This window comes from Thalassophryne amazonica, chromosome 14, assembly GCF_902500255.1.
Source record: "Thalassophryne amazonica chromosome 14, fThaAma1.1, whole genome shotgun sequence".
NCBI lineage: Eukaryota > Metazoa > Chordata > Actinopteri > Batrachoidiformes > Batrachoididae > Thalassophryne > Thalassophryne amazonica.
Genome location: NC_047116.1, coordinates 56,423,877 through 56,451,188, shown reverse-complemented (window position 1 = coordinate 56,451,188; position 27,312 = coordinate 56,423,877). Strand labels below are relative to the sequence as shown.

General features: G+C 46.7%; 1 protein-coding gene across 1 annotated transcript in view; it reads left to right on the top strand.

Annotated features, from left to right (window-relative positions):
• Positions 1–27,110, top strand: part of acmsd (aminocarboxymuconate semialdehyde decarboxylase) — a 39,209-nt gene extending 12,099 nt beyond the window's left edge. The window contains exons 6-10 of the mRNA XM_034186487.1: positions 8,480–8,573; positions 8,850–8,945; positions 18,756–18,928; positions 24,655–24,753; positions 26,973–27,110. Coding sequence (XP_034042378.1) covers positions 8,480–8,573; positions 8,850–8,945; positions 18,756–18,928; positions 24,655–24,753; positions 26,973–27,056 — 546 coding nt within the window. The 3' untranslated portion in view covers positions 27,057–27,110. The remainder of the gene's footprint in view (positions 1–8,479; positions 8,574–8,849; positions 8,946–18,755; positions 18,929–24,654; positions 24,754–26,972) is intronic.
• Positions 27,111–27,312: the final 202 nt, after the last annotated feature.

Sequence of the window (27,312 nt, the reverse complement as noted above, 5' to 3'; positions counted from 1 at the left end):
CCACTATCATGAGGATGGTGGTCATGCCCTGGGACGGCGGGAGGCCGGTGACAAAATCCAGGCCGATGTGGGACCAGGGGCGACGAGGCACCGGAAGTGGTTGAAGGAGTCCTTGAGTCCTTGTGTGGTCCGCCTTGCCCCTGGCACAGGTGGTACAGGCCTGGATGTATTCCCGGACGTCAGCTTCCATAGACGCCCACCAGAAGCGCTGCCGGACCACTGCCACAGTTCTTCGCACCCCTGGGTGGCAGGAGAGCTTGGAACCATGACAGAAGTCCAAGACCGCAGCCCTGGCCTCTGGTGGGATGTACAAGCAGTTCTTTGGACCGGTTCCTGGGTCCGGGCTCCGTGCCAGGGCCTCCCGGACGGTCTTCTCCACGTCCCAGGTGAGGGTGGCCATGATAGTGGACTCAGGAATGATGGGCTCTGGAGGATCCGACAGCCCTGTTTTGACTTCGTCTTCGTGTACCCGGGACAAGGCATCCGATCTCTGGTTCTTGGTCCCGGGGCGATAGGTGATCCAGAAGTCAAAACGCCCGAAGAACAGTGACCAGCGGGCTTGCCTGGGGTTCAGCTGCTTAGCGGTCCTGATATACTCCAGGTTCCGATGGTCTGTGAAAACCGTGAATGGCTCAGAAGCTCCCTCCAACAGGTGTCTCCACTCCTCAAGAGCCTCTTTCACCGCAAGGAGTTCCCGATTGCCCACGTCATAGTTCCGTTCAGCCGGGGTCAACCTGCGAGAAAAGTAGGCACAAGGGTGAAGAACCTTATCGGACTCCCCGCTCTGGGACAGCACAGCTCCTATCCCTGAGTCAGAGGCATCCACTTCAACCACGAACTGGCGGCTAGGATCGGGCTGCACCAGAACTGGTGCAGTCGAAAACCGACGTTTCAATTCCCTAAACGCGGCTTTGCACCGATCTGACCAGGTGAAGGGGACTTTTGGGGAGGTCAGGGCTGTCAGGGGACTACTAACCTGACTGTAGCCCTTAATGAACCTCCTGTTGAAATTTGCAAAGCCGAGGAACTGTTGCAGCTTCCTACGGCTTGTGGGTTGGGGCCAATCTCTTACCGCTGCAACCTTGGCCGGATCAGGGGTGACGGAGTTGGAGGAGATGATGAACCCCAGGAAGGACAAAGAAGTGCGGTGGAAATCACACTTCTCGCCCTTCACAAACAGCCGGTTCTCCAACAACCGCTGCAGGACCTGACGTACATGCTGGACATGGGTCTCAGGATCCGGGGAAAAGATGAGTATATCATCCAGATATACGAAGACAAATCAGTGCAGGAAGTCCCGCAAGACGTCGTTTACCAAAGCTTGGAACGTCGCGGGGGCGTTAGTGAGACCGAACGGCATGACCAGGTACTCAAAGTGACCTAACGGGGTGTTACATGCCGTCTTCCACTCGTCTCCTTTCCGGATCCGAACCAGGTGATACGCATTCCTAAGATCTAATTTGGTGAAAATTTGGGCTCCATGCAGGGGCGTGAACACTGAATCCAACAGGGGCAATGGGTATCGATTGCGAACCGTAATCTCGTTCAGCCCCCTGTAATCAATGCATGGACGGAGTCCGCCGTCTTTCTTGCCCACAAAAAAGAAACCAGCACCCATCGGGGAGGTGGAGTTCCGGATCAGCCCGGCAGCTAATGAGTCCCGGATGTAGGTCTCCATTGATTCGCGCTCAGGACGTGAGAGGTTGTACAGCCTGCTGGACGGGTACTCAACGCCCGGGATCAAATCAATGGCACAGTCGTATGGACGGTGCGGGGGAAGGGTGAGCGCCAGATCTTTGCTGAAAACATCAGCAAGATCGTGGTACTCAATCGGCACCACCGTCAGATTGGGGGGGGGACTTTAACCTCCTCATTAACAGCCAAACCGGGGGGAACCGAGGATCCTAAACACTCCCGGTGGCAGGTTTCGCTCCACTGAGCCACAACCCCAGACAGCCAATCAATCCGGGGATTGTGTTTAATCATCCATGGGAAGCCCAAAATCACGCGGGAGGTAGAAGGAGTCACATAAAACTCAATCTCCTCCCGATGATTCCCAGACACTACCAAAGTTACTGGCAGTGTCTTGTGTGTGATTAAAGGGAGAAGGGTGCCATCTAGGGCCCGCACCTTCAATGGTGAAGGGAGCGCCACTAGAGGGAGCCCTACTTCCCTTGCCCATCTGGTGTCCAGCAGATGTCCACCAGTGCTGGGGCCTGAAGGGTTAGATCCCCACTCAGGATCGTAACTGGGAGACGTGCAGATATGCGTGTATGTCCCACGTGAATGTTATGACCCACCCTTAGCCCAGTCTCTAAAGGCGAGTGTTGTCGTTTTGGCTGTTTGGGGCAGTTTTTCTGTATATGCTATTTTGAGGTGCAGAGAAAACACTCCCCGCGGGCCAGCCTCCTCATTCTGTCATCTGATCTCCTTCTGGCCCTGCTCGTCTCCCTAACAACATCAGCAGGGGGAGCTGTTGCCACACGGAGCACTGAGGCTGTGGAGCGTGGGGAGGGCGGAACCTTTTCGGACCCGGAAGGGAGAAGGACGGCGCGTGCCCGGCCACGTCTGTCGTCTCGCTCCCGACGGCGTTGTTCTAACCGATTGTCTAATCATATGACTAGATCAATAAACCCATCCAAATCCCATGGCTCGTCCTTAGCCACCAGATGCTCCTTTAGGACCAGAGACAGTCCGTTTACAAAGGCGGCGCGGAGTGCAACATTATTCCAGCCGGACCTCGCAGCCGCGATGCGGAAGTCGACTGCATACTCGGCTGCACTCCGACGCCCCTGTCTCAGCGACAGCAGCACTGTTGAAGCGGTCTCGCCTCTATGTGGGTGATCGAACACCAGTCTGAGCTCCCTCACAAACTCAGTATACACCGTTAGGAGCCGTGCATTCTGCTCCCAAAGCGCTGTAGCCCAGGCGCGTGCCTCACCTCGAAGCAAATTGATTACATAAGCCACCCGACTGGAGTCTGACACGTACATCACGGGACGCTGTGCAAAGACGAGCGAACACTGCATTAAGAAGTCTGCGCACGTCTCTACACAACCTCCGTATGGTTCCGGGGGACTCATGTATGCTTCAGGGGACGGTGGGGAGGTTCGTTGAATGACCAGTGGAATGTCTATATTCGGCACCAGGACAGCAGGAGGAGGAGCTGCAGCCGCACCCTGTGCACGCGCTTCCACCTCCGCGGTGAGAGCCTCCATCCTGCGATTGAGTATATTGCTCTGCTCGGTCACTACGTCCATCCGAGCAGTGAAGGCGGTTAAGATGCACTGCAACTCACCTAACACGCCTCCTGCTGGCGCCTGTGCACCCTGCTCTTCCATTGGCTGTTCAACAGATGGTTGATGCCCCTCGGAATCCATGACGTTGGCCAAGATATCCTGTTGAGAAAGTGTAATGACACGGACCCACAACAGGGGGCGTAAATGAACGGACAACAGATGAGCCAAAATACAACACTTTACTGTTGTGAAATGTACACAACGAGAATACAGACAAACACAGAATTTGGGTTACAATCAAAATATACAAGGTGACGTGTGGGCAGGCTTGAGGATAGAAGACGTCCGTCCAGAGAGGAGCCGGCACCCACACGATTTCCACTGCCACCGAACCCGGAGAATACTGGAGCCGCCAAGTCCTGAGTCCCCAGGTGATCACCGTCTCCGGCTGTCGGATCTGGTACTGCTGGCAGGAAGCAGAAACAATTAAGGGTGGGTGTGAGCACACACCCAGCAAACAGTCAACAAAACAGTCTGTAGGTTTTCTCCAGGTGGGAAAAAACACCTCCACCTCCAACACAGTAACACAGTAGTGCAGAGCCTGAGAGCTACCTATCCGTTTTGGCGTGAGGGGTGAAGAATGTCACTCCTACACGGACCACAAAACTCAGCACCAGCTGAAAGCAGTCACCAGGACCTCCTGCAAACATTCAGAAAAAGATCACGTGCGTACGGCACAGTCAAACAGCTGAGAGTTTACCTTCTTGGCTTGAAGATATCTCGGCAGGGAGGTGGAGTTGCTGTCCGGCTTTTATGGAGATGGTGATGAGTGACAGCTGTCAGGTGGTGATGAGAGACAGCTGTCACTCCCGGCTGCTCCCGTGAGGCGGCTGCGCCCTCTCGTGCCTGAAGCCCGCACTTCAGGCAGGGCGCCCCTCTGGTGGTGGGCCAGCAGTACCTCCTCTTCAGCGGCCACTTCGAAATCATGGAGGGCTATGAAATTTTCATCTTAGGTGCATGTCCACTGTGAGAGACATAATCTAAAAAAAGAAAAAAAAATCCAGAAATCACAATGTATGATTTTTTTAATAATTTATTTTTATGTTACTGCTGCAAATAAGTATTTGAACACCTACCAACCAGCAAGAATTCTGGCTCACTCAGACCTGTTAATTTTTCTTTAAGAAGCCCTCTTATTTTGCACTCTTTTCCTGTATTAATTGCACCTGTTTGAACTTGTTACCTGTATAAAAGACACCTGTTCAAACACTCAATCAATCACACTCCAACCTGTCCACCATAGCCAAGACCAAAGAGCTGTCTAAGGACACCAGGGACAAAACTGTAGACCTGCACAAGGCTGGGATGGACTACAGGACAACAGGCAAGCAGCTTGGTAGAAGACAACAACTGTTATGATTATTTATTAGAAAGTGGAAGAAACACAAGATGACTGTCAATCTCCCGCGGTCTGGGATTCCATGCAAGATCTCACTTTGTGGGGTATGGATGATTCTGAGAAAGCTCAGAACTACACAGGAGGACCTGGTCAATGACCTGAAGAGAGCTGGGACCACAGTCACAAAGATTACATTAGTAACACATGATGTTGTCATGGTTTAAAATCCTGCAGGGCAGGAAGGTCCCCCTGCTCAAGCCAGCACATGTCCAGGCCCGTTTGAAGTTCGCCAGTGACCATCTGGATGATCCAGCGGAGGCATGGGAGAAGGTCATGTGGTCAGATGAGACCAAAATAGAGCTTTTTGGAATCAACTCCACTTACCATGTTTAGAGAATGAGAACAACCCCAAGAAAACCATCCCAACCGTGAAGCATGGGGGTGGAAACATCATACTCTGGGGGTGCTCTTCTGCAAAGGGGACAGGATGACTGCACCGTATTGAAGGGAGGATGGATGGGGTCATGTATTGTGAGATTTTGGCAAACAACCTCCTTCCCTCAGTAAGAGCATTGAAGATGGGTCATGGCTGGGTCTTCCAGCATGACAATGACCCCAAACACACAGCCAGGGTAACTAAGGAGGGGCTCCATAAGAAGCATTTCAAGGTCCTGGAGTGGCCTGGCCAGACTCCAGACCTGAACTCCATAGAAAATCTTTGGAGGGAGCTGAAACTCCAAACCTGAAAGATTTGGAGAAGATCTGTGTGGAGAAGTGAACCAAAATCCCTGCTGCAGTGTGTGAAAACTTGGTCAAGAACTACAGGAAACGTTTGACCTCTGTAATTGCAAACAAAAACTACTGTACCAAATATTAACATTGATTTTCACAGGTGTTCAAATACTTTATTGCAGCAGTAACATACAAATAAATTAATTAAAAAATCATACATTGTGATTTCCAGAATTTTTTTTTTTTTTTTAGATTATGTCTCTCACAGTGGACATGCACCTAAGATGAAAATTTCAGACCCCTCCATGATTTCTAAGTGAGAGAGCTTGCAAAATCGCAGGGTGTTAAAATACTTATTTTCCTCATTGCATGTATATTTTCAGAGGGGATTTAAAAAGGTCAATGAAAAATGAGTCTTTGAACACACCACCCTGCACCCACACACTGACTGCTGCCTGGTTGGGTCATTTTACTCTGCTGCAAGTAAATCACCCACCACCCTGCTTCACAAATAACACAATCTGCATTGTATTTTTATTTTAGTTTACATTATAAGGTGCCAATAAAATAACTAAGTTGCGCAATCCACATTCAAGCAGAAAATATTTAATTCAAGAGCCACTGATGAAATAATAAGGAAATCATCAGAAATAATAGTCATTTGCCAAAAAAAAAAAAAAATAGATGCATGGCGTGCTCGGTCCAGTACTGGTCAGGTACGGAAGAAATACTTCATACAGCCAGCGTGACAACCTCCGCAGTGCTTTTGCCAGGGCAATGAGTGAGGCTGTACACCTTAGCATGAATCCGCTGCATGCCTCAGCTTGGAGCTGCTGCGCATCTCGTGGACTAGTGTACACCTTGGCAGCTGCTGTGCATCTCACAGAGCTGCTGCATACCTTGACATAGAGCCGATGTGTGTGTCTCACATAGCTGATGTGCATCTCATAAACCTGCTGTGTGCATCGGCTCTGAGGCACTGTGTGTCTCACATAGCAGTGCTCATCTCCCCCTGCTCCCCCATGCACACTGTTGTGCACAATTGCTGCCCCCACCAGTCAGGAACCTTCACTTACCACTTGATACAATCTGCATGGTATTTTAATTTTAGCCTTTAATTGTAGCCCAGCATCAAAATAACTGAGCAGTCAAATCCACATTCAAACAGCAATGATTTATTTCAAGACACACTAATGAAATAAAAACCAAAGCCATCTGTAAATTTACAGTAAAATATGCATATATCAGGCTGGATGGTCAGGAATTGCTGGACACAGATGCACGGCTCGAACAAACAGCTCTGAGTTTTAGAAGACTTTACTGTAGTGGATAGCATAGTTTGGTCCATGAGTAGGCAGTTAAAGAAAAGTATCAGTACAAAAATCATCAGGCAAAAAGGTGTGGTCGTTACAACAGGCTAGAGGTCAGGAACACACAAGCAGGCAAGCAGAACTATGGAATGTACAGAGCTAGAATGAAGGCACAAGGCACGACAAACTGGCAAGGAACTAACACACCCAGTGAGGTTTTATAACCCCAGGTGATAATCAGCAAATCAGAAACAGGTGTGCATGGAAAGCACCAGAACAAGGGTATGGCCAGAGAGAGAGAGAAACACCCTTCACCAAGAACCATGAGAAAGACAAGAGAAGCAGAGACTGACAGACCCAAGCAGAAAAACCCAGCAAGAGAATAGACAAACAAAAGCCAATGAAATACGAAAAATAACAAACGAAAAATAAGAAATAAAAACAAATAACCAAACAAAACTCAAACCATGACAGCATATTGCCTCCTTCTGCACAAATTATTATACAAATAATGAATGTTTATGAGTTCAGTGGTACAAATATTTTATGAGATGAAAGCTGGAACATACCATTCAAAGATGTTCCAGCTTAAACCAAATTAAATATTTGTTACATTGAAAGAATGTAAAAACATTCATTATTTGTTTTATATAATGGCTAAAATAGATCTTTGTCATTTTATATTAATTTAGAAACAACAGAAAAGGGACTTACATTTTGGTACCTCCTCAGTGCAGCAAAAAAATCATGTCAGAAATTAATGCAGCTTTGGTGTATCACTGCTGCACAATCTAACACAAACTTTAAATACGAGTCCAAAAATAATTCTGATGATGAAGTCTGCAATGCCGTGCATCAAATCGTCATCCATCAGCAAAACAAACTCCGCCATGTTTGTTTTAAACTTAGCACCGTCCGGCTTCTGTGAGTGAGTGTGCACGCGGTGCGCACTCACACAGGGAGGAAGGCACTTGTGTGCACATGTACTACCAAAAAAAAAAGACTGTGTATTTCCTCAGTGCAGCAAAAAAAAATCACATCAGATGGCTTACAGCACAATGGATTTGTTTTGTCTCTGTGTGTGTTTGCGTTGTGTGTGTGTGTGTGTGTGCACGCAGATCAGCCATTATATAAGTCCAATTATTCACTTCTGTGACTCATAAAATTTTTAAACATATTCAAAACCTTCCTAATTGGTCACAGTGTTCTACAATGCTACTATACAACAAATTATAGGGAATTTTGGGGGGTTGGGGGGGTGCAAAAATGTATACAATTGGATGTCAAAAACCAACAATAGGAGAGTAACGGTTGTCTGTATTTCTTCAATCCTGTATTCATAAGTGAAGTCCTAATTCAATGAGAGCTTGCCATTAGATGAGGTCAAAATATGGCCATCGGGTTATTGTGAAGACTGCATCCGTCTGTCCGTTCGTCTCTCTGAGCTCAGCATAAGTCCATTCATATTATTGTCAGGGTCTTCAAATTCACAGGGATTATTCGTGGGACACAAACCTTGGACAAGTTCAAAGATGGCTAACCTTGACCTATTTTAAGCGGTCAAAAGGTCCCATTCTGTTTCCTATTGTTATTCTCATACGACCAACAGCATAAGTCCATTCCTATTACTGCCAGGGTCTTTAAATTCAGGAAACATTCTGGGGACACAGATCTTAGACAAGTTCAAAGATGGCTAAACTTGACCTATTTTAAGAGGTCAAAAGGTCACATTCTGTTTCCTATTTTTATGCTCATACGGCTGAGGGTATTTTAGCATTGCATTATATTTTCTTTTGCAGGCAGCTGAGGAGCTGGAGTGCTCCATATTTGTCCACCCCTGGGACATGCAGACAGATGGGAGGATGGCTAAGTATTGGCTGCCCTGGTTGGTGGGTGAGGGAGATGGAGAAGGAAGCAAGAGATATTGAATAAGCTCCTTTGGGACGTCTGAAATACGTCTGTGAAACTGTGTAGAACTGTAATTAACTGGTCAATGTCTAAAACTGTGCCCACTGTTGCCTGAAATAAGTGAAAACCAAAAGAACATGACCTTACTTTTGACAATGCTAAATCACTCGATGTCTGATTAATAACCTGCCCTTTGCAAAATTGTATGGCACTTACTGTAAAATACAATGACTAAAATTTATGCCTTTTCTATACCAAAAGGCATGCCTTCAGAGACAACCGTGGCTATCTGTTCGATGATATTTGGAGGAGTCTTTGAGAGATTTCCCAAGCTGAAGGTCTGCTTTGCTCATGGAGGTACAGAGAAAACCAAATGTTGCACATAAATTTAAAATTTAGGACAGAAAAATCACAGCTGAAAAATATAAGGGCAGAAATATACTTCCTTTTTAACTACATTTGTAGACAAGCGGCTGCATTGTGACAGTAGTTGTACAAAGATTTGCCTATGAACTATGCATGTTACTGGAGGATTCCACCAGAGGGCACACGAGGGTCCTCAGACCATTACATTTTCACAGATTGAGTTCTAAAATTTTACCGATTTCTTGCCAGCTGTTGCACATATGTTGGCGATTACAGCTGGGCTAGCGCTACCTGTTAGCCATGTAGCTAAAATAATTTTTTCTGCATTTAGCCATAGTGGCTAAGAATCTTTTTCATGGTTATACATCATTCATATGAATTACATACCAGGTGTATAATTCATAACTGTAACTGTAAGTTACTGTTACTGTTCAGTAAATGTGTAATTCAGAAATCTTTTATCAAACCTTTGATATGTGAATTTGATGCTAATACCATTGTTATCATTTACAAATACATTATGTGGCTCCAGAAAACTATTTCTGGCTAATGAGAAAATATATCATTTAGCCACTTTGGTGATGCATAGAAATTTCATACTAATAGCCCAGTGCTGATTTGGTAACCAAATTCACTTCAAAACTTGACACTATTTTTTTGTTGCTGCTGATCAAGTTGATACTGTCCCTATCATTCATGTGTCTGATACATTTTGTGGACGCTTTGCACTAATTTCTGAGGATGCGCACAACAACACATCAAATGGATGCAGATCACATGAGACAGCCACCATGCATCTGCAAACTCATAGTTAAAAGCATGTATATTCCCACCCTAAGTCTTAATGCACAAACTGATAGGTCTGTCTGTCTTTATTTTATGATATGGTCATTATGCATGTTAAAAGATGCCAACACAGCCAAACATAGGACAAACATAGGAAGTTCACTGGTTCTTAGCTGTACCTATCAGAACCCAAAACCTATACATAAGCATCATACACAGAGCTGAATATGCATTAGTTCTAATGGTGTTACTTTTAAGAAATGTTGCCAGCCCACTTGCTGACTAACAGACTGACTCCATTCATCCGATGCATGCTCTACTCAACGCAAGGAACACTAATATGTTACTTAAGGATACTCGCATGACATAATGTATATGTCGTGGACATGAACAAGCGAAGCTCGTCAGCATCTCACCATGTCATTTAGGTCCTTCAGACTTTATTCTGAGTAAATGCTTCAGAGGAGCATTAGCATGGCAAAAACCTTTCAGAACACCCCCAGACCCCCCGCCTTTTTAAGCATTCTCCTTATTTTGCCTTTCATCTTCTGGAGGGGCTCTGCCCCATACTCTCCACCTTTTTAAGCATTTTTTTTTTTTTTTTTTTTTTTTTTTTTTTTTTTTTTTTGCTTTTCAGCTGACTCCCCTCATTACAGGTCTCTTAACCCCCTGCCACATTAAACATTTTTTAAATGTAGATGTAAATTAATATTCAAATTTTTCAGATAGTTGACAGTACGGCTGTACAATATGGCCAAATTATCGTATGTCAATATTGTCATATCAATTGTCATGTAAATGTCACTTATATGCTGCTGCTTATACATGCTGTCCACATTCTTGAGCCGCTTAGGTGTGTAGGGAGAGTCCCCATGGAATAAAAAGCTTTTCAGCCTACCATCCCTGGTTCTCAAGACCAGGCACCAAAGTGGCTCTACTCTACCTCTTTTTTTTAAGATACAGTATTTAGGTGTACCTTAGTGAACACTAGTAGAGTTCCACCTTAGATTTGGAATGTATAATAGAAGATATACGAGGTCTGTGAGAAAAGTATCGTAGCTTTTATTTTTTCAAAAACTATATGGATTTGATTCATATGTTTTTACGTCAGCCAAGCTTGAACCTTCGTGCGCATGCGTGAGTTTTTCCACATATATCCAAACATATGAATCAAATCCATATAGTTTTTGAAAAAAATAAAAAGGTACGATACTTTTCTCACAGACCTCATACCTTAATGAATTTTCATATCAATATGATATACAATATGACTATGATTTGACACAAAGTGCAGCAACAGTGAAAATTAAACATTCTTAAAAAAAACAGTAATAATATCACACTCATTTTGCACTCATCATAAAGTTAGGATACTGTGCCCTCCAAAAGTATTGGAACACTTGGAATTTCACACATTTTAATTTGTTTATGCCATTTTAAATACAAGAAATACAAAAAAATAAAGAATAAAAATTTCTAAAATTATCTTCCTCAAACTCAAACTGAAAGTAAATTTCTAAAAATTGATAAACCTGTAAATAATAATCAGTTTTATTGCCCGTTTTCTTTAGACAAGTCAGGGGATGGAAACATGAACATTTCCAAGTCACTGAATGTGTCTTGGACTTTATTTACATCAATTATGAAGAAATACAAATGTTTATTTCACCAAAACATCAAATCTAGGCTTTCATCTCAAATGTACTTTCTGTCAAATTGTAGCTGAACTTTCAGGTCTTCTTTTTAACAAAATCTTCCTCTACACCACTTCTGTTGGGAAAGTGTAGGTACACGGACCCACAACAGGGGGCGCAAATGAACGGACAATGGAGGAAGTCAAATAACAACACTTTACTGTTGTGAAGAAGCACAACAAACACAACAGATTACAACAATAGACAACAAGTCAAATCACAGAAGGTGTCGTGTGGGCAGGCTCGAAGATAGAAGACGTCTGTCCAAAGCAGAACCGGAACCACACGATTTCCTCCACCACCAGACCCCGGGAATACTGGAGCCGCCAAGTCCCGAACTCCCAGGTGGCCACTGCCTCCGCGTGTCGGACCTGGTACTGCTGGTGAGGAACAAAAAAAAACAATTAAATGTGGGCGCGTTTACACCCAGCAATCCACACGGCAGGGAAACTACCTCCACCTCTCATTGGAAAGAGTCTGCTATATAATGCACAAAAGTCACAAAAGGTTACTGAAAAGATCTCACGGTCAGCTGAGAACGTTACCTTCCAGGTAGAACGATATCTCGGCAAAGAGGTGGAGACGTCGTCCTGCTGATGTACTCCTGCTGATCAGGTGATTGGTAACAGCTGTTGCAGGTGATGCGTGACAGCTGTCACCCTGGCTGCTCCTGTGAGGTGGCTGCGCCCTCTGGTGCCTGGAGCCCGCACTCCAGACAGGGCGCCCTCTGGTGGTGGGCCAGCAGTACCTCCTCTTCTGGCGGCCCACACAACAGGACCCCCCCCTCAACGGCCACCTCCTGGCGCCCGACCAGGCTTGTCCGGGTGGCGGCGGTAGAAATCGGCCAGGAGGGCCGGGTCCAGGATGAAGCTCCTCTTCACCCAGGAGTGTTCTTCGGGACCGTACCCCTCCCAGTCCACCAAATACTGGAAGCCCCGGCCCATCCTACGGACATCCAAGAGCCGGCGTACAGTCCAAGCCGGCTCGCCATCGATGATCCGGGCAGGAGGCGGTGCCGGACCCGGAGTACAGAGGGGTGAGGTGTGATGCGGTTTGACACGGGATACATGAAACACAGGATGGATCCGCAGTGAGGCCGGAAGCTGAAGCCTCACTGCGGCTGGACTGATGACCTTAAGGATCTTGAATGGGCCGATATAACAGTCCTGTAGCTTGGGGGAGTCCACTTTGAGGGGAATGTCCTTTGTGGATAACCACACCTCCTGCCCTGGCCGATACGCAGGGGCCGGGGTCTGCCGACGGTCTGCATGGGCTTTTGCCCTCGTCCGGGCCTTTAGCAAAGCAGAACGGGCGGCACGCCACACCCGACGGCACTTCCGTAGGTGGGCCTGGACCGAGGGCACACCGACCTCTCCCTCAACCACCGGAAACAACAGGGGCTGATACCCCAGACACATCTCAAAAGGGGAGAGGCCGGTGGCTGAAGACACCTGGCTGTTATGGGCATACTCGATCCAGGCCAAATGGGTACTCCAGGCCGCCGGGTGCGCGGCAGTCACGCAGCGCAAGGCCTGTTCCACCTCCTGGTTTACCCGTTCTGCTTGCCCGTTGGTCTGAGAGTGGTACCCGGACGAGAGACTCACCGTGGCCCCCAGTTCCCGGCAGAAGCTCCTCCAGACTTGCGAGGAGAACTGGGGACCGCGATCGGAGACGATGTCTGTTGGAATCCCATGCAGCCGGACGACGTGGTGGACCAAGAGGTCCGCTGTCTCCTGGGCTGTTGGGAGCTTCGGGAGGGCCATGAAGTGGGCCGCCTTGGAGAATCGGTCCACTATCGTGAGGATGGTGGTGTTACCCTGGGACGGCGGGAGGCCCGTGACAAAATCCAGGCCGATGTGGGACCAGGGGCGATGAGGCACAGGCAGCGGCTGGAGTAGTCCTGATGCCCTGCGATGGTCAGCCTTGCCCCTGGCGCAGGTGGTGCAGGCCTGGATATAATCCCGGACGTCGGCCTCTAGGGATGCCCACCAGAAGCGCTGCTGGACAACTGCCACGGTTCTTCGCACCCCTGGATGACAGGAGAGCTTGGAGCCGTGACAGAAGTCCAGGACTGCAGCCCTAGCTTCTGGTGGGACGTATAGTTTGTTCTTCGGCCCAGTTCCGGGGTCCGGGCTTCGTGCCAGGGCCTCCTGGACGGTTCTCTCTACGTCCCAGGTGAGGGTGGCCACGATAGTGGACTCCGGGATGATGGGTTCCGGTGGATCCGACAACTCCGCTTTGACTTCATCTTCATGTACCCGGGACAAGGCATCCGATCTCTGGTTTTTGGTCCCGGGACGGTAGGTGATCCGGAAGTCAAAACGGCCGAAGAACAGTGACCAGCGGGCTTGCCTGGGGTTCAGCCGCTTGGCGGTCCTGATATACTCCAGGTTCCGGTGGTCAGTGAAAACCGTGAATGGCACGGACGTTCCCTCCAACAGATGTCTCCACTCTTCTAGAGCCTCTTTCACCGCAAGGAGTTCTCGATTGCCGACGTCATAGTTCCGTTCGGCCGGGGTCAACCTGCGGGAAAAATAGGCACACGGGTGAAGGACCTTATCGGTCTTCCCGCTCTGGGAAAGCACAGCTCCTATCCCTGAGTCCGAGGCATCCACTTCAACCACTAACTGGCGACTAGGATCGGGCTGCACCAGAACGGGTGCAGACGAGAAGCGCCGTTTCAACTCCTTGAACACGGCATCGCAACGATCCGACCAGGTGAAGGGGACTTTTGGTGAGGTCAGGGCTGTCAGGGGGCTAACTACCTGACTGTAGCCCTTAATGAATCTCCTGTAGAAATTTGCAAAGCCGAGGAACTGTTGCAGCTTCCTACGGCTAGTGGGTTGGGGCCAGTCTCTCACCGCCGCAACCTTGGTCGGATCAGGAGCGACGGAGTTGGGGGACATGATAAACCCCAGGAAGGACAAAGATGTGCGGTGAAACTCACACTTCTCGCCCTTCACAAACAGCCGGTTCTCCAACAACCGCTGCAGGACCTGAAGTACATGCCAGACATGAGTCTCAGGATCCGGAGAAAAGATGAGTATATCGTCTAGATATACGAAGACGAATCGGTGCAGGAAATCCCGCAAGACATCATTAACTAATGCTTGGAACGTCGCGGGGGCGTTTGTGAGGCCGAACGGCATGACCAGGTACTCAAAGTGACCTAATGGGGTGTTGAATGCCGTCTTCCATTCGTCTCCCTTCCGGATCCGAACCAGGTGATACGCATTTCTAAGATCCAGTTTAGTAAAGATTTTGGCTCCATGCAGGGGGGTGAACACGGAATCTAATAATAGCAACGGGTATCGGTTGCGAACCGTAATGTCATTCAGCCAACTGTAATCAATACATGGACGAAGTCCGCCATCTTTCTTGCCCACAAAAAAGAAACCTGCCCCCATCGGGGAGGTGGAGTTCCGGATCAGCCCGGCAGCTAATGAGTCCCGGATGTAGGTCTCCATTGATTCGCGCTCAGGTCGTGAGAGGTTGTACAGCCTGCTGGACGGGAACTCAGTTACTGGTTGTGTCTTGTGTGTGAGTAAAGGGAGGAGGGTGCCATCTAGTGCCCACACCTGCAATGGCGAAGGAAGCGCCACCAGAGGGAGCCCTACCTCCTTTGCCCATCCGCTGTCTAGCAGATTCCCTTCTGACCCCGTGTCCACCAGTGCTCGGGCTTGAAGGGTTAAATCCCCACTCAGGATTGTGACTGGGAGTCGTGTGGCAATTTGTGTGTGTCTCACTTGAATGTCTTGACCCCCCCTTAGCCCAGTCTCTAAGGGCGAGTGTTCACGTCTTGGCCGTTTGGGGCAGTCTCTCTGTGTGTGCTCTGTTGAGCTGCAGAGAAAACACTCTCCACGGATCAGCCTCCCCATTTTGGCCCTGTGCGTTTCCCTAACAACGTCAACAGGGGGAGCTGTTGCCCCACAAAGCGCTGCGGCTGTGGAGCATGGGGAGGGCGGCCCCTTTTCGAACCCGGAAGGGAGAGGGGCGGCGCGTATCCGGTCACGTCCTTCGCCTCGCTCCCGACGGCGTTCCTCTAACCGATTGTCTAATCGTATAACGAGATCAATAAGCCCGTCCAAATCCCGCGGTTCGTCCTTAGCCACCAGGTGCTCCTTCAAGACCAACGATAGTCCGTTTACGAAGGCGGCGCTGAGGGCAGTGCTATTCCAGCCGGACCTCGCAGCCGCGATGCGGAAGTCGACTGCATAAGCAGCTGCGCTCCGGCGCCCCTGTTTCATTGACAGCAGCACGGCTGAAGCGGTCTCTCCTGTATTTGGGTGATCGAACACTGTTCTGAACTCCCTCACAAACCCATCATATGTCAGAAGGAGCCATGAATTTTGCTCCCAGAGCGCTGTAGCCCAAGCGCGTGCCTTGCCGCGAAGCAGATTAATCACATAAGCTATCTTACTAGCATCAGTCGCGTACATGACGGGACGTTGTGCGAAGACGAGCGAACACTGCATAAGAAAGTCCGCGCATGTCTCCACACAACCCCCGTACGGTTCTGGAGGGCTTATGTATGCTTCAGGGGAAGGTGGGAGGGGTCGTTGAACGACCTGTGGAACGTCACTATTGCGCACAGGATCGACAGGAGGGGGAGCCGCAGCAGCGCCCTGAGGGCGCGCTTCCACCTGCGCGGCGAGAGCCTCCACCCTGCGGTTAAGGAGGACATTCTGCTCGGTCATCAGATCCAGCCGAGCCGTAAAAGCGGTGAGGATTCGCTGCAACTCACCGATCATTCCTCCTGCAGACGCCTGTGCACCCTGCTCTTCCATTGGCCGTTCAACGGCCAGTCGACGCCCCTCGGGGTCCATGACGTTGGCCGAGATATCCTGTTGGGAAAGTGTAGGTACACGGACCCACAACAGGGGGCGCAAATGAACGGACAATGGAGGAAGTCAAATAACAACACTTTACTGTTGTGAAGAAGCACAACAAACACAACAGATTACAACAATAGACAACAAGTCAAATCACAGAAGGTGTCGTGTGGGCAGGCTCGAAGATAGAAGACGTCTGTCCAAAGCAGAACCAGAACCACACGATTTCCTCCACCACCAGACCCCGGGAATACTGGAGCCGCCAATTCCCGAACTCCCAGGTGGCCACTGCCTCCGCGTGTCGGACCTGGTACTGCTGGCGAGGAACAAAAAAAAAACAATTAAATGTGGGCACGTTTACACCCAGCAATCCACACGGCAGGGAAACTACCTCCACCTCTCGTTGGAAAGAGTCTGCTATATAATGCACAAAAGTCACAAAAGGTTACTGAAAAGATCTCACGGTCAGCTGAGAACGTTACCTTCCAGGTAGAACGATATCTCGGCAAAGAGGTGGAGACGTTGTCCTGCTGATGTACCCCTGCTGATCAGGTGATTGGTAACAGCTGTTGCAGGTGATGCGTGACAGCTGTCACCCTGGCTGCTCCTGTGAGGCGGCTGCGCCCTCTGGTGCCTGGAGCGCGCACTCCAGACAGGGTGCCCTCTGGTGGTGGGCCAGCAGTACCTCCTCTTCTGGCGGCCCACACAACAACTTCATCAGGAACCTGGATTTTATATTTTTTTAATTAATTTATATCAAATTGTAGAGATTTGCTTTTAATTTGAGTTAAGGAAGATACTTTTCAGAAAAAAAGATGTATTTGAAATGGAATAAACAAATTAAAATGTGTGAGGGCAATTGAGAAACACTGAGGAGCAGCATCTTACATCTCATATATAGTGCAGCAGATAAGAGAATATTTAGAGTGGTATCCTGCAAATGGTGATACAAGCATCAAATTTGGCACAAATAATCCATAGACATGAACTCTTTTGAAAAAACTGATTGGCCACTTGAATTTTCAAGAGGCAGCAAGGTAGGGGTCAATTGAGGTATTAAACAGGGTCAAAATTAAAAGATGCTCCAATCATATAGAAAACTACACCACATTATTTGTCTGATCGTACAGATACCAAAAAGGTATAGTTTGGACAATCTGCGACTGAATGTTATGGAGTTAGGAGGCAAAAGCAGCAAGAATGGTGACAAAGGTCAGTTTCAGTTTGTACAGGGGTCAAAAGTTAAAGTTGCTCCATTAATTTTGCTCCAGCTGTATTTGTGGTGAATTTGATGCTTGTATCACCATTTGAAGGATTGTGTCAGTTATTTGCTGCACTAATAAGCCAACAGAGCATGAACCAGCTGCTGTCTGTTAGCTTAAACATGTGTATATAAGGCAACCCGAATTAAAGAGAAAGAAATGCTGCTTTCAACAACCTGGACCTCATTTCTGGCATAAAATATGGTAGTTTACTCACCAATAGAAGTTTGGTGTGATTAGAAGTCCATAATTCAAACAAAGTGTTCAGTTCAAATCTGGAGCAAACATTTTTCTTCTTCTACTAAGGTGGATTAGAACTTTTTGTGGTACACAGCACAAACTACTGGACAGGAGGAACCTAGCAGTCAATGTGATTAACTCATTTCAAAATGCAGCTCTTTCAACCAGACGTGTGGTGCCGTGACCTGTCAATCATCTGTGTCCAATCAGATTTCAGGGGATTCCAGTGAAACCGCGGCCTCCACTCTAGCTCCACCCATGCCAGGAAGTGTTCAACATTGGGCATTTCCTGTTTCACTGTGACTGAAAATTTGACACTTCCTGTTTGAGTGTGAGCTTGCCATTGAGTTCCCATGAGATTCCATGGGATCTTGTCTGTCAATCCAGGAAGTGAATGACATTTGAACATTTCCTGTTTTACTGTGGATTTGAAATTTGGCACTTCCTGTTTAGGACACCCTGTACTATGAGCGAGCTTTGTGCCACTGTGTGACGCTTCAGTCATATTATGTGTAGAACAGGTATTTCATTGGGATAAGGAGTTGGGCTACTAATATATAGACCTGGGTCTGAGTTCTGGCCACTTCACATATCTGTGTCCTTGGACAAGACATTTCATCTGCATTGTCCCAGTCCACCAAGCTGTAAATCTGTACTGGTACCGGTTTTGGTTGGGGAACTATCCTCGGCCAGACTGGTGTTGTGTCAAGTGGGAGTCATAGTCTCTCATCCACTTGAAGTCAGAGAATCCATGGATAATCACTGGCATCAATTGGCATCAGAGCCAATATAGGATCTATTTCTGTCAAGAATACAGGCATACAAACTATGAAACATTCTGTGTGTGTGTGTGTGTGTGTGTGTGTGTGTGTGTGTGTGTGTGTGTGTGTGTGTGTGTGTGTGTGTGTGTGTGTGTGTGTGTGTGTGTGTGTGTGTGTGTGTGTGTGTGTGTGTGTGTGTGTTTATCTTTGTCCCACATTCTTACAGGTGGCTCATTCCCTTTTACAATTGGAAGGATTGAACATGGCCACAAAGTTCGGCCAGACCTTTGTGCGGTGGACAACAAGATTAATCCAAAAAAATACCTTGGATCTTTCTACACAGACTCCTTAGTGCATGATCCCATTGCCCTGAAGATGCTCACTGATGTTATTGGAAAGGTGAGCTGCACTCATCCAACACTGCTGGTTTTTCATTGATTTCCATAAGTTCACAAGGAGCTGATGAATAAACTAGACGCTATATGAAGGAATATTGCAGATTGATAGACCAGGGATGGACACTAGGGTGCCATGAAGGGTCAACAGTCAGTGTGTTATTGTTCTAGTGGATCATTTCAGTGAGTGATTTCACTGGTTAAAACCACATGGAGTCAAGCAGAGTCACTCATCAGTCGAATCGGCTACATGAGGGATTAGTTACAATGAAAATCTGCACACTTGTGTCTCTTATTGGTACAGCTGCTCATCCTGTGCAGAGACCATGTCTGGTGACGTTTAAGAAATGTATTGTTAATTTCCTGATCCAAACTAAAACCCATCATACCATGCCAGGAATTGGTAACTTCTCTAAGGTTGTTGGTCTCAGACTATATAACATACTTTCCAAGTCCAATAACAAATGGTTCTGTGCAGCAGAAGGTATAGTGCTCTCACGCTTACACTTCCAATGAGCTTGAACTTTGAGCTTATTACCTCTAAATCAACAGGGTTCATTCAAGTGGCCAGACTACCTCATAGTGGTGTGAAAAAGTACGGAAAATCTTTGAGGGCCCTTGAGCTTTTACACCATATATTTCTTTTTTATGACATCAAATTTTAATAAAATAATTTATCCTCTCTTCACTAAAATCTCAACAGTTATGTCCTTTAAACACAAAGTAAAAACAAATCTCCACAACATGATATAAATTAAATAAAAACATCAAAGTTAAAATAATGAAGTTCGTATCTATGACAGCCTTTATAATAGTAAGCCCTTACTGTATATGCCCTGAGAGCTGTTGGCAGGGGTGCCAAAAAGGGGAGAAAAAGGAGAAGGATTCTAGGGGCCCATGATTGACAGGGATCCAGAGAGGCCCCTAATACAATTATAATACTGATAAAATAATATGGGGGGTGGCCAAGTAACATTTTTTTTTTATGGGGCCCAAATTCCCTGGTGGCGCCCCTCCTTGTTGGTGCTTACATGTATTGCCGTTTTCCATGGCGTGAAGCAGATGAGAGCCCATGACTCTAACTGGACACCAGTCCATCGCAGGTTCCTTCCCCAGCCAAGATCGGTACCTATTCTTACAGGGGGGTCCACTGAAACAAACAGATTAAGGGCCTTCTGCCTATATTGGGATTCAAATCCTGGTCTACATAATGGCAGGCCAGCTCCTTATCTACTGAGCTACCTGCTCTGCACCCTGTATAATAACAAAACAAAATTATCAACTTTACAGCCAGTTTCTCTTTGACGTGTCAGGATGTGGCTACATGAACAATTCCATGTTAGAATGGAGATGCAACATCTGCACCTCCAGTGCATTTCAATTTGGGTGCAACGACCCAACAAAAGTGAGCTGACTGATCCAAACTGACTTCGAACATGATTAATGTATATTCCGGACATCACGCATGTTATGGTGGTGTTTGTGGCAACCTGGAAATGTGGACATGCACTCCCATTGCAAAATGGCCAGCCCAGTGTCACATTTTATTTGTGTGTGTGTGTGTGTGTGCGCGTTCCTGTCACAAAATGAGTCAAATTTTCGTGACGGGGTTTTTTTTAACTCACTATTACAAACCCTACTCCTTCCCCCAGCCCTAACCATAACCACCCCAACCCCCCCCCCCCCCCCCCCCCCCCATTTTTTATTTCGTGCAGCCATCACGGAATGAATTAGAATGAATTTGTGCTGCTGTGACGAAAATGAGGCACTTTTCATCACAATATCACGAACCAATAGATTAATGTATATTTCATGATCTGATGACCGCAATGCTCTAATCGCTCCGTCTATGTGCACTTCAGCGATGCCTTTGTAGCGGGATGAAAGTTCCGGGTCCCAATTGAAAAGACGTTCCCGCTAGCTTGGCTAACGGGGAGTTCCCCTTTGGCTGACCTGGTAGAGGAACGGTCTTTTGTGTGAGCCGCGTGGGTTCGATCCCCACCGTGGTCCCGGCCACGAAGGTCCTGCTGCTTCAATCTGGCGTCACGAACAGGATGTGGATCACAGAGTATGCTAACATGCACCTGTGACTTCGGGATGAAGTCAAAAATGGTGGGGAGATGTGTAGCGGGATGAAAGTCCCAGGTCCCAATTGAAAAGACGTTCCCGCTAGCTTGGCTAACGGGGAGTTCCCCTTTGGCTGACCTGGTAGAGGAACGGTCTTTTGTGCGAGCTGCGTGGGTTCGATCCCCACCGTCGTCCCGGCCACGAAGGTCCTGCTGCTTCAATCTGGCGTCACGAACAGGATGTGGATCACAGAGTATGCTAACATGCACCTGTGACTTTGGGACGAAGTCAAAAATGGTGGGGAGATGTGTAGCGGGATGAAAGTCCCGGGTCCCAATTGAAAAGACGTTCCCGCTAGCTTGGCTAACGGGGAGTTCCCCTTTGGCTGACCTGGTAGAGGAACGGTCTTTTGTGCGAGCCACGTGGGTTCGATCCCCACCGTCGTCCCAGCCACGAAGGTGGTGCTGCTGCTTCACCTTATTCAGAGGTACCTGGTTGACATGATTTCAGTTCATTGGTTGCATGTCGTTCGAAATGCAGGAGACAGGAACAGCAGGTCTTGTAAAAACAGCAGAGGACAGCGCACGGTCCCTTCTGTCCATCCCCCCTGTGTGCTTTCCGACCAGTCTTTGGGTGGCAATTGCATTCGTACACCATTCAAAGTGTGTTTTAATATTTTTACTGCATGCTAACAGCAATCTAAGTATTTGTACTGTGTTCTAACTACATGTGAACTGCATTCATAAGCATACGCATGGGTTGTGCACGAATCAGTCGAGGCGGGATCCGCCCATATTCTTAGTAGTCGAACAGCATTCATATACGGCTGTCCGAATGTCTGTCCCTCCTGACTGCACCTCGGAGTTTGCCTTTGGATGATTTGGCTTGATTCCTGCTCATCCGTGCGAAGTGTGGCGGGGTCATTAGATTCCCACCTGTGGCCTGTGTGCAGTTTGCATGTTTCCCCACGTTTGTGTGGGTTCCCTGCGGGTGCTCTGGCTTCCTCCCACATCCAAAGACATGCAAGTTAGGTGAATTGGAAACTATAAATTGTCTGTAAGCATGCATGTGAGTGTGAATGTGTTTGTCTGTCCATATGCAGCCCTGCGATAGACTGGCGTCCTTCCCAGGGTGTAGCCTGCCTCATGCCCCATGACTGCTGGGATATTTTCAATTTCAATTTTCAATTTATTTTCATTTATATAGCGCCAAATCACAACAGAGTTGCCTCAAAGCGCTTCACACAGGATAGGCTCCATTACCACCACCCCACCCCCGTGACCCTTAATTAGTGTAAGTGGGTATGGAAAATGGATGGATGAATAGATTTCCAGTGACACTGACATTATGAACCCAAAATCATTCAGGTTTTGGGGGACAGGACATGTAAACCTACCACAATTGGAAACAACGAGGTGTGCGAAGCAGAAGGTATTATTCTCACAGGCAAGTTGTAGGATTTAAAGCAAACAAGTATAAAAAAAAACCCTTTGATTGACCTTCTCCTTTTACATTATAATCCCAAAGGTCAATAGGATTATTGGAGTGAGGCTACCTGACATGAACACCATGTTTGATTACTTTTTAGGTAAAGAAACACTTCCACCAACCTTGACTTGCTGACCCCAAACATGCAGGGACACAAACATGATAGGTGACAGTAACCACAAGAAAAGCACACAAAAGCACCTCAACAGAACCGAATCCCAACACATTCATTTCCTATACCCGCTTACTCCATTCAAAGGTCAGAAGGGGCTGGCTGATTTCTCAGACTGCAAAAGATGGAGAACCACACCCTACTTTTTCTGGGTCAGGCTCAAAACGTCTCACTCGCCCCTTGTACAGTGCATCCGGAAAGCATTCACAGTGCTTCACTTTTCCACATTTTATTATGTTTCAGCCTTATTACAAAATTTATGAAATTCATTTTATTTCCTCAAAATTCTACACACAATACCCCATAATGACAATATGAAAACAGGTTTATTTGTTTTTTAGATTTTTGCAAATTTATTAAAATAAAAAAGCTAAATAATTTCATGTAACATATTCACAGCCTTTGCCATGAAGCTCAAAATTGAGCTTGGGTGCATGCTGTTTCCACTAATCATCCTTGAGATGTTTCTACAGCTTAACTGGGGTAAATTCAGTTGATTGGACATGAACTGGAAAGGCACACACCTGTCTACCTGTAGGTTCCCACAGCTGACAGGGCATGTCAGAGCACAAACCAAGCATGAATTCAAAGGAATTGTCTGCAGCCATAAATGGTAAATGGATTGCATTTATATAGCACTTTTCCATCTGCATCAGAGGCACAAAGTGCTTTACACATCAGTGTTAGACATCTGTGAGACAGGATTGTCTGGAGGCACAAATCTGGGGAAGGGTACAGAAACATTTCTGCTGCGTTGATGAGCACAATGGCCTCCATCATCCATAAATGGAAGATAGATGCCTGCAACATGTTTCAGAAAAGCTGGGGCAGTGGTATGTTTAGCATTTTGTTACATCACCTTTCCGTAGTAAAAGAGTGCGGGTACTAGACTGGCCTGCCTGCAGTCCAGACCTGTCACCCATTGAAAACGTGTGGCGCATTATGAAGCGCAAATACAACAACGGAGACCCCAGACTGTTGAACAACTGAAGCCGTACATCAAGCAAGAATGGGAAAGAATTCCACCTACAAAGCTTCAACAATTACTGTCCTCAGTTCCCAAACACTTATTGAGTGTTGTTAGAAGGAAAGGTGATATAACACAGTGGTAAACATACCACTGTCCCAGCTTTTTTGAAACGTGTTGCAGGCATCCATTTCAAAATGAGCAAATATTTGCACAAAAACAATAAAGTTTATCAGTTTAAACATTAAATATATTGTCTTTGTGGTGTATTCAATTGACTATAGGTTGAAGAGGATTTGCAAATCACTGTATTCTGTTTTTATTTCCATTTTACACAACGTCCCAACTTCATTGGAATTGGGGTTGTATATTAAAGTTTACATTCAGGTTTTATCCAACTATAATAGAATAAATACAGAACAAAATAACAGATCACAACGGAGACCAGCCAAGATTTGTGAGAGCTGACAAAATATCATGGTCTTGTAGGTCTTCTACAGGTCTCAGTCCAGTGTAAATGGAGCATTAGTGATACTTGGCAGCCTGCCTGGAGTTTGCCAAAAGGCATCTGAAGGACTTGCAGGCCATGAGAAACAAAATCCTCTGGTCTGATGAGACAAAAATTAAAGTCTTTGGTGTCAATGCCAGACATCATGTTTGGAGGAAACCAGGCACCATCCCTATAGTGAAGCATGGTGGTGGCAGCATCATGCTGCGGGGATGTTTTTTAGCAGCAGGAACTGGGAGACTAGTCAGGACTGAGGGAAATATGAATGCAGCAATGTACAGAGACATCCTAGATGAAAACCTGCTCCAGAGGGCATGGTATATAACTTGTGCCAGTTCAATATGTAGATCCATCTTGGATTTGCTGTGGCGACCCCGAGTGCAAACAAGGGAGCAGCCGAAGGAACCTACATTATTTATCGATATTTTACATTTAATCGGAAAATTACTGTCACGATGTATAATCTGCACTAGAATGCGATACCAATAAAGTTATTATTATTAACAACAACATGTATTCCATATTTAGGATAAAGTGATGCTGGGAACAGATTATCCTTTCCCTCTGGGTGAGCTGGAGCCTGGATCACTGATTGAGTCAATGGATGAATTTGATGACGTGCTGAAGGTGATCTTATTTCATTGAAACAATGCAGATTTGAGTATTTTGCTTTCATAAACTACCATTTCCAAAGAATGTTGTGATCCACTTTCAAATCTAATGCTGCGTTTACACATAGGCAGGACGCGTTACGAATGTCATATGCATCATTCTTGGCACATTCCTGACATTCTTAATGTGACTTAACGCATCTGAATAGGTTTCTTAATAATGCGTGTTAGTGCATGATATTCGTGATTTTTGTGGAGCATGTTTTTGGCTGTCAAAAAATCTTGTACGAATGTCACGCACCACCCTCATTTCGTCTCATGTCATGGAGGTCACAACTGAGCGTGTTGATCTGTCTTGATTAGTGGTGATCCTTAATAGAGCATGACAGCGTTCTTTTCTGACTTGCGCACAATTAAACCCTGCTGCACCGCATTCAGTTTCATTGCTGCAGTATGCTGAAGAAGGACAGTGACACGAAGTCGGCTAAAAGTCTCGTTCCAATGCTCATCAGCGTGCTCCTGCAGGTGTTCCACCTGCTGCTGCTGCTGTGCCTGATGTTTGGGAAAATGTGTTGGGAAGGTGTCGTAGCACGGACCCACAACAGGGGGCGCAAATGAACGGACAATGAATAAGCCAAAAAGTAACAATTTAATGTTGTGACAACACACAACTAAATACACAAAATTTGTAAAGTCAATTAACACCAGGTGACGTGTGGGCAGGCTCGAAGATAGAAGACCCCCGACGAGAGAGAAGCCGCGTCCCACACGGCTTCCACCACCAACGGTCTGAAGAACACCGGAGCCGCCAAGTCCCGAGTCCCCAGGTGGCCTCTGTCTTCAGCTGTCGACCTTGGTACTGCTGGCAGAAAACAAAGACAAGATGAATGAGTGTGAGTCCGCACACTCAGTAATCCACAGTCTGCACTCAGTTAGGAGGGAGCACCTCCACCTCCAATCACACACTCGTGCAGCTCCTGTTTAAACCACTTATCTGGTTTGGGGTGTGAGGCGAAGCCGTCGCTGTCACACCAAACGCCAATCCCACAGATAAGGACGAACACCACAGGATAACGGCTGCAAAAGAAGTTCAGATTATCACTCAACGATATGAGTCAGCAGAGAAAATTACCTCTTCGGTAGTCGATTTCTCGGCGAGGAGGTGGAGTTGCAGTCCGGCCTTTATGGTGATGATGATGATGATGAACGAGTGACAGCTGGTGCTGAGGATGAGTGACAGCTGTCACTTCTTCTGGGTCTGGCGCCCTCTCGTGCTTGGAGCCCGCACTCCAAGCAGGGCGCCCTCTGGTGGTGGTGGGTCAGCAGTACCTCCTCTTCAGCGGCCCACATAACAAAATGTGTGAGACGAGAGCCGAGTGGAACCACACATCTGGCTCTCTCCATCTCTTCCTCCTTTCTGCGCCACTCCATGGCACAGAGCCCAACTAAGCATATAATCACAAAGTTCTTCTGCTGTGGATTTTGAGGAGCAAACTGGAGCGATCTGAATTGTTCAGCAGCTGATGGATGATTGTGTGTGTGTGTGTGTGTGTGTGTGTGTGTGTGTGTGTGTGTGTGTGTGTGTGTGTGTGTGTGTGTGTGTGTGTGTGTGTGTGTGTGTGTGTGTGTGTGTGTGTGTGTGGAGACACTTTGCCTCATTCACAATGTGACAGAATTTATCGATGCACTGTTCCAATAGTGCGGAACAGTGCGGAACATTAATCCTTGACCCTGCATAATGGTTCATGGTAATTCTCCAGCAACACGTGCCATTAATCGTAACACGTGGTAACAGATTGCAGCAGTTCCTGAGGACACCTGATGCCTCTGCCTCAAATCATCACATTTGTGATGAGTGGACAAGAATGTATACTTCGTGGCATTTGTAACTTGTTGTTGTTATGTGTAAATGCAGCATAAAATCTTCTGCAGCCTACCCACACCTGTAAATTTGATGAAATGTAATATGGACTATTTCCATAAATATATTATTCATTTCATAAACACAATAATTATATGTCAACATGGACATATGAAAATACATTGTAAAATGTATAAGCCATACACATACGTTTCAAGTTGCAAATTTGCATATTTTCAACACATGTAATAATAAATATTTTCAGTAATTTCAAACTTTATTATTTCTCTCTCTCTCTCTCTCTCTCTCTCTCTCTCTCTCTCTCTCTCTCTCTCTCTCTCTCTCTCTCTCTCACTCACTCTCTCTCTCTGCAGGATAAACTGCTTGCTGGAAATGCAATGGAATTCTTGGGCCTGACAAGAGAGCTGTTTCAGCAACATGATAATAATAGAGATTAAATCAAAAAAAGAAAAAAAATCTGACTGAAAATTTTTCATGCCAAAATCATAAGCTGTTCGCCATCAAATTTTTATAGAATCCCTTTTGGGATCGCGTCCTAGGATTTAAGGCAAAACTAGAACACCACCAAACTCTGCCAACTAGTTTCCAGTTCCACCAATTTTTACCTTGGAAAACATTTTCAATGTAGAAGTCCTTTTAGAAGTGGTTTTTCATAAGCTAAATCCAAATATGGATCAAAGGAGCTTTTCAATG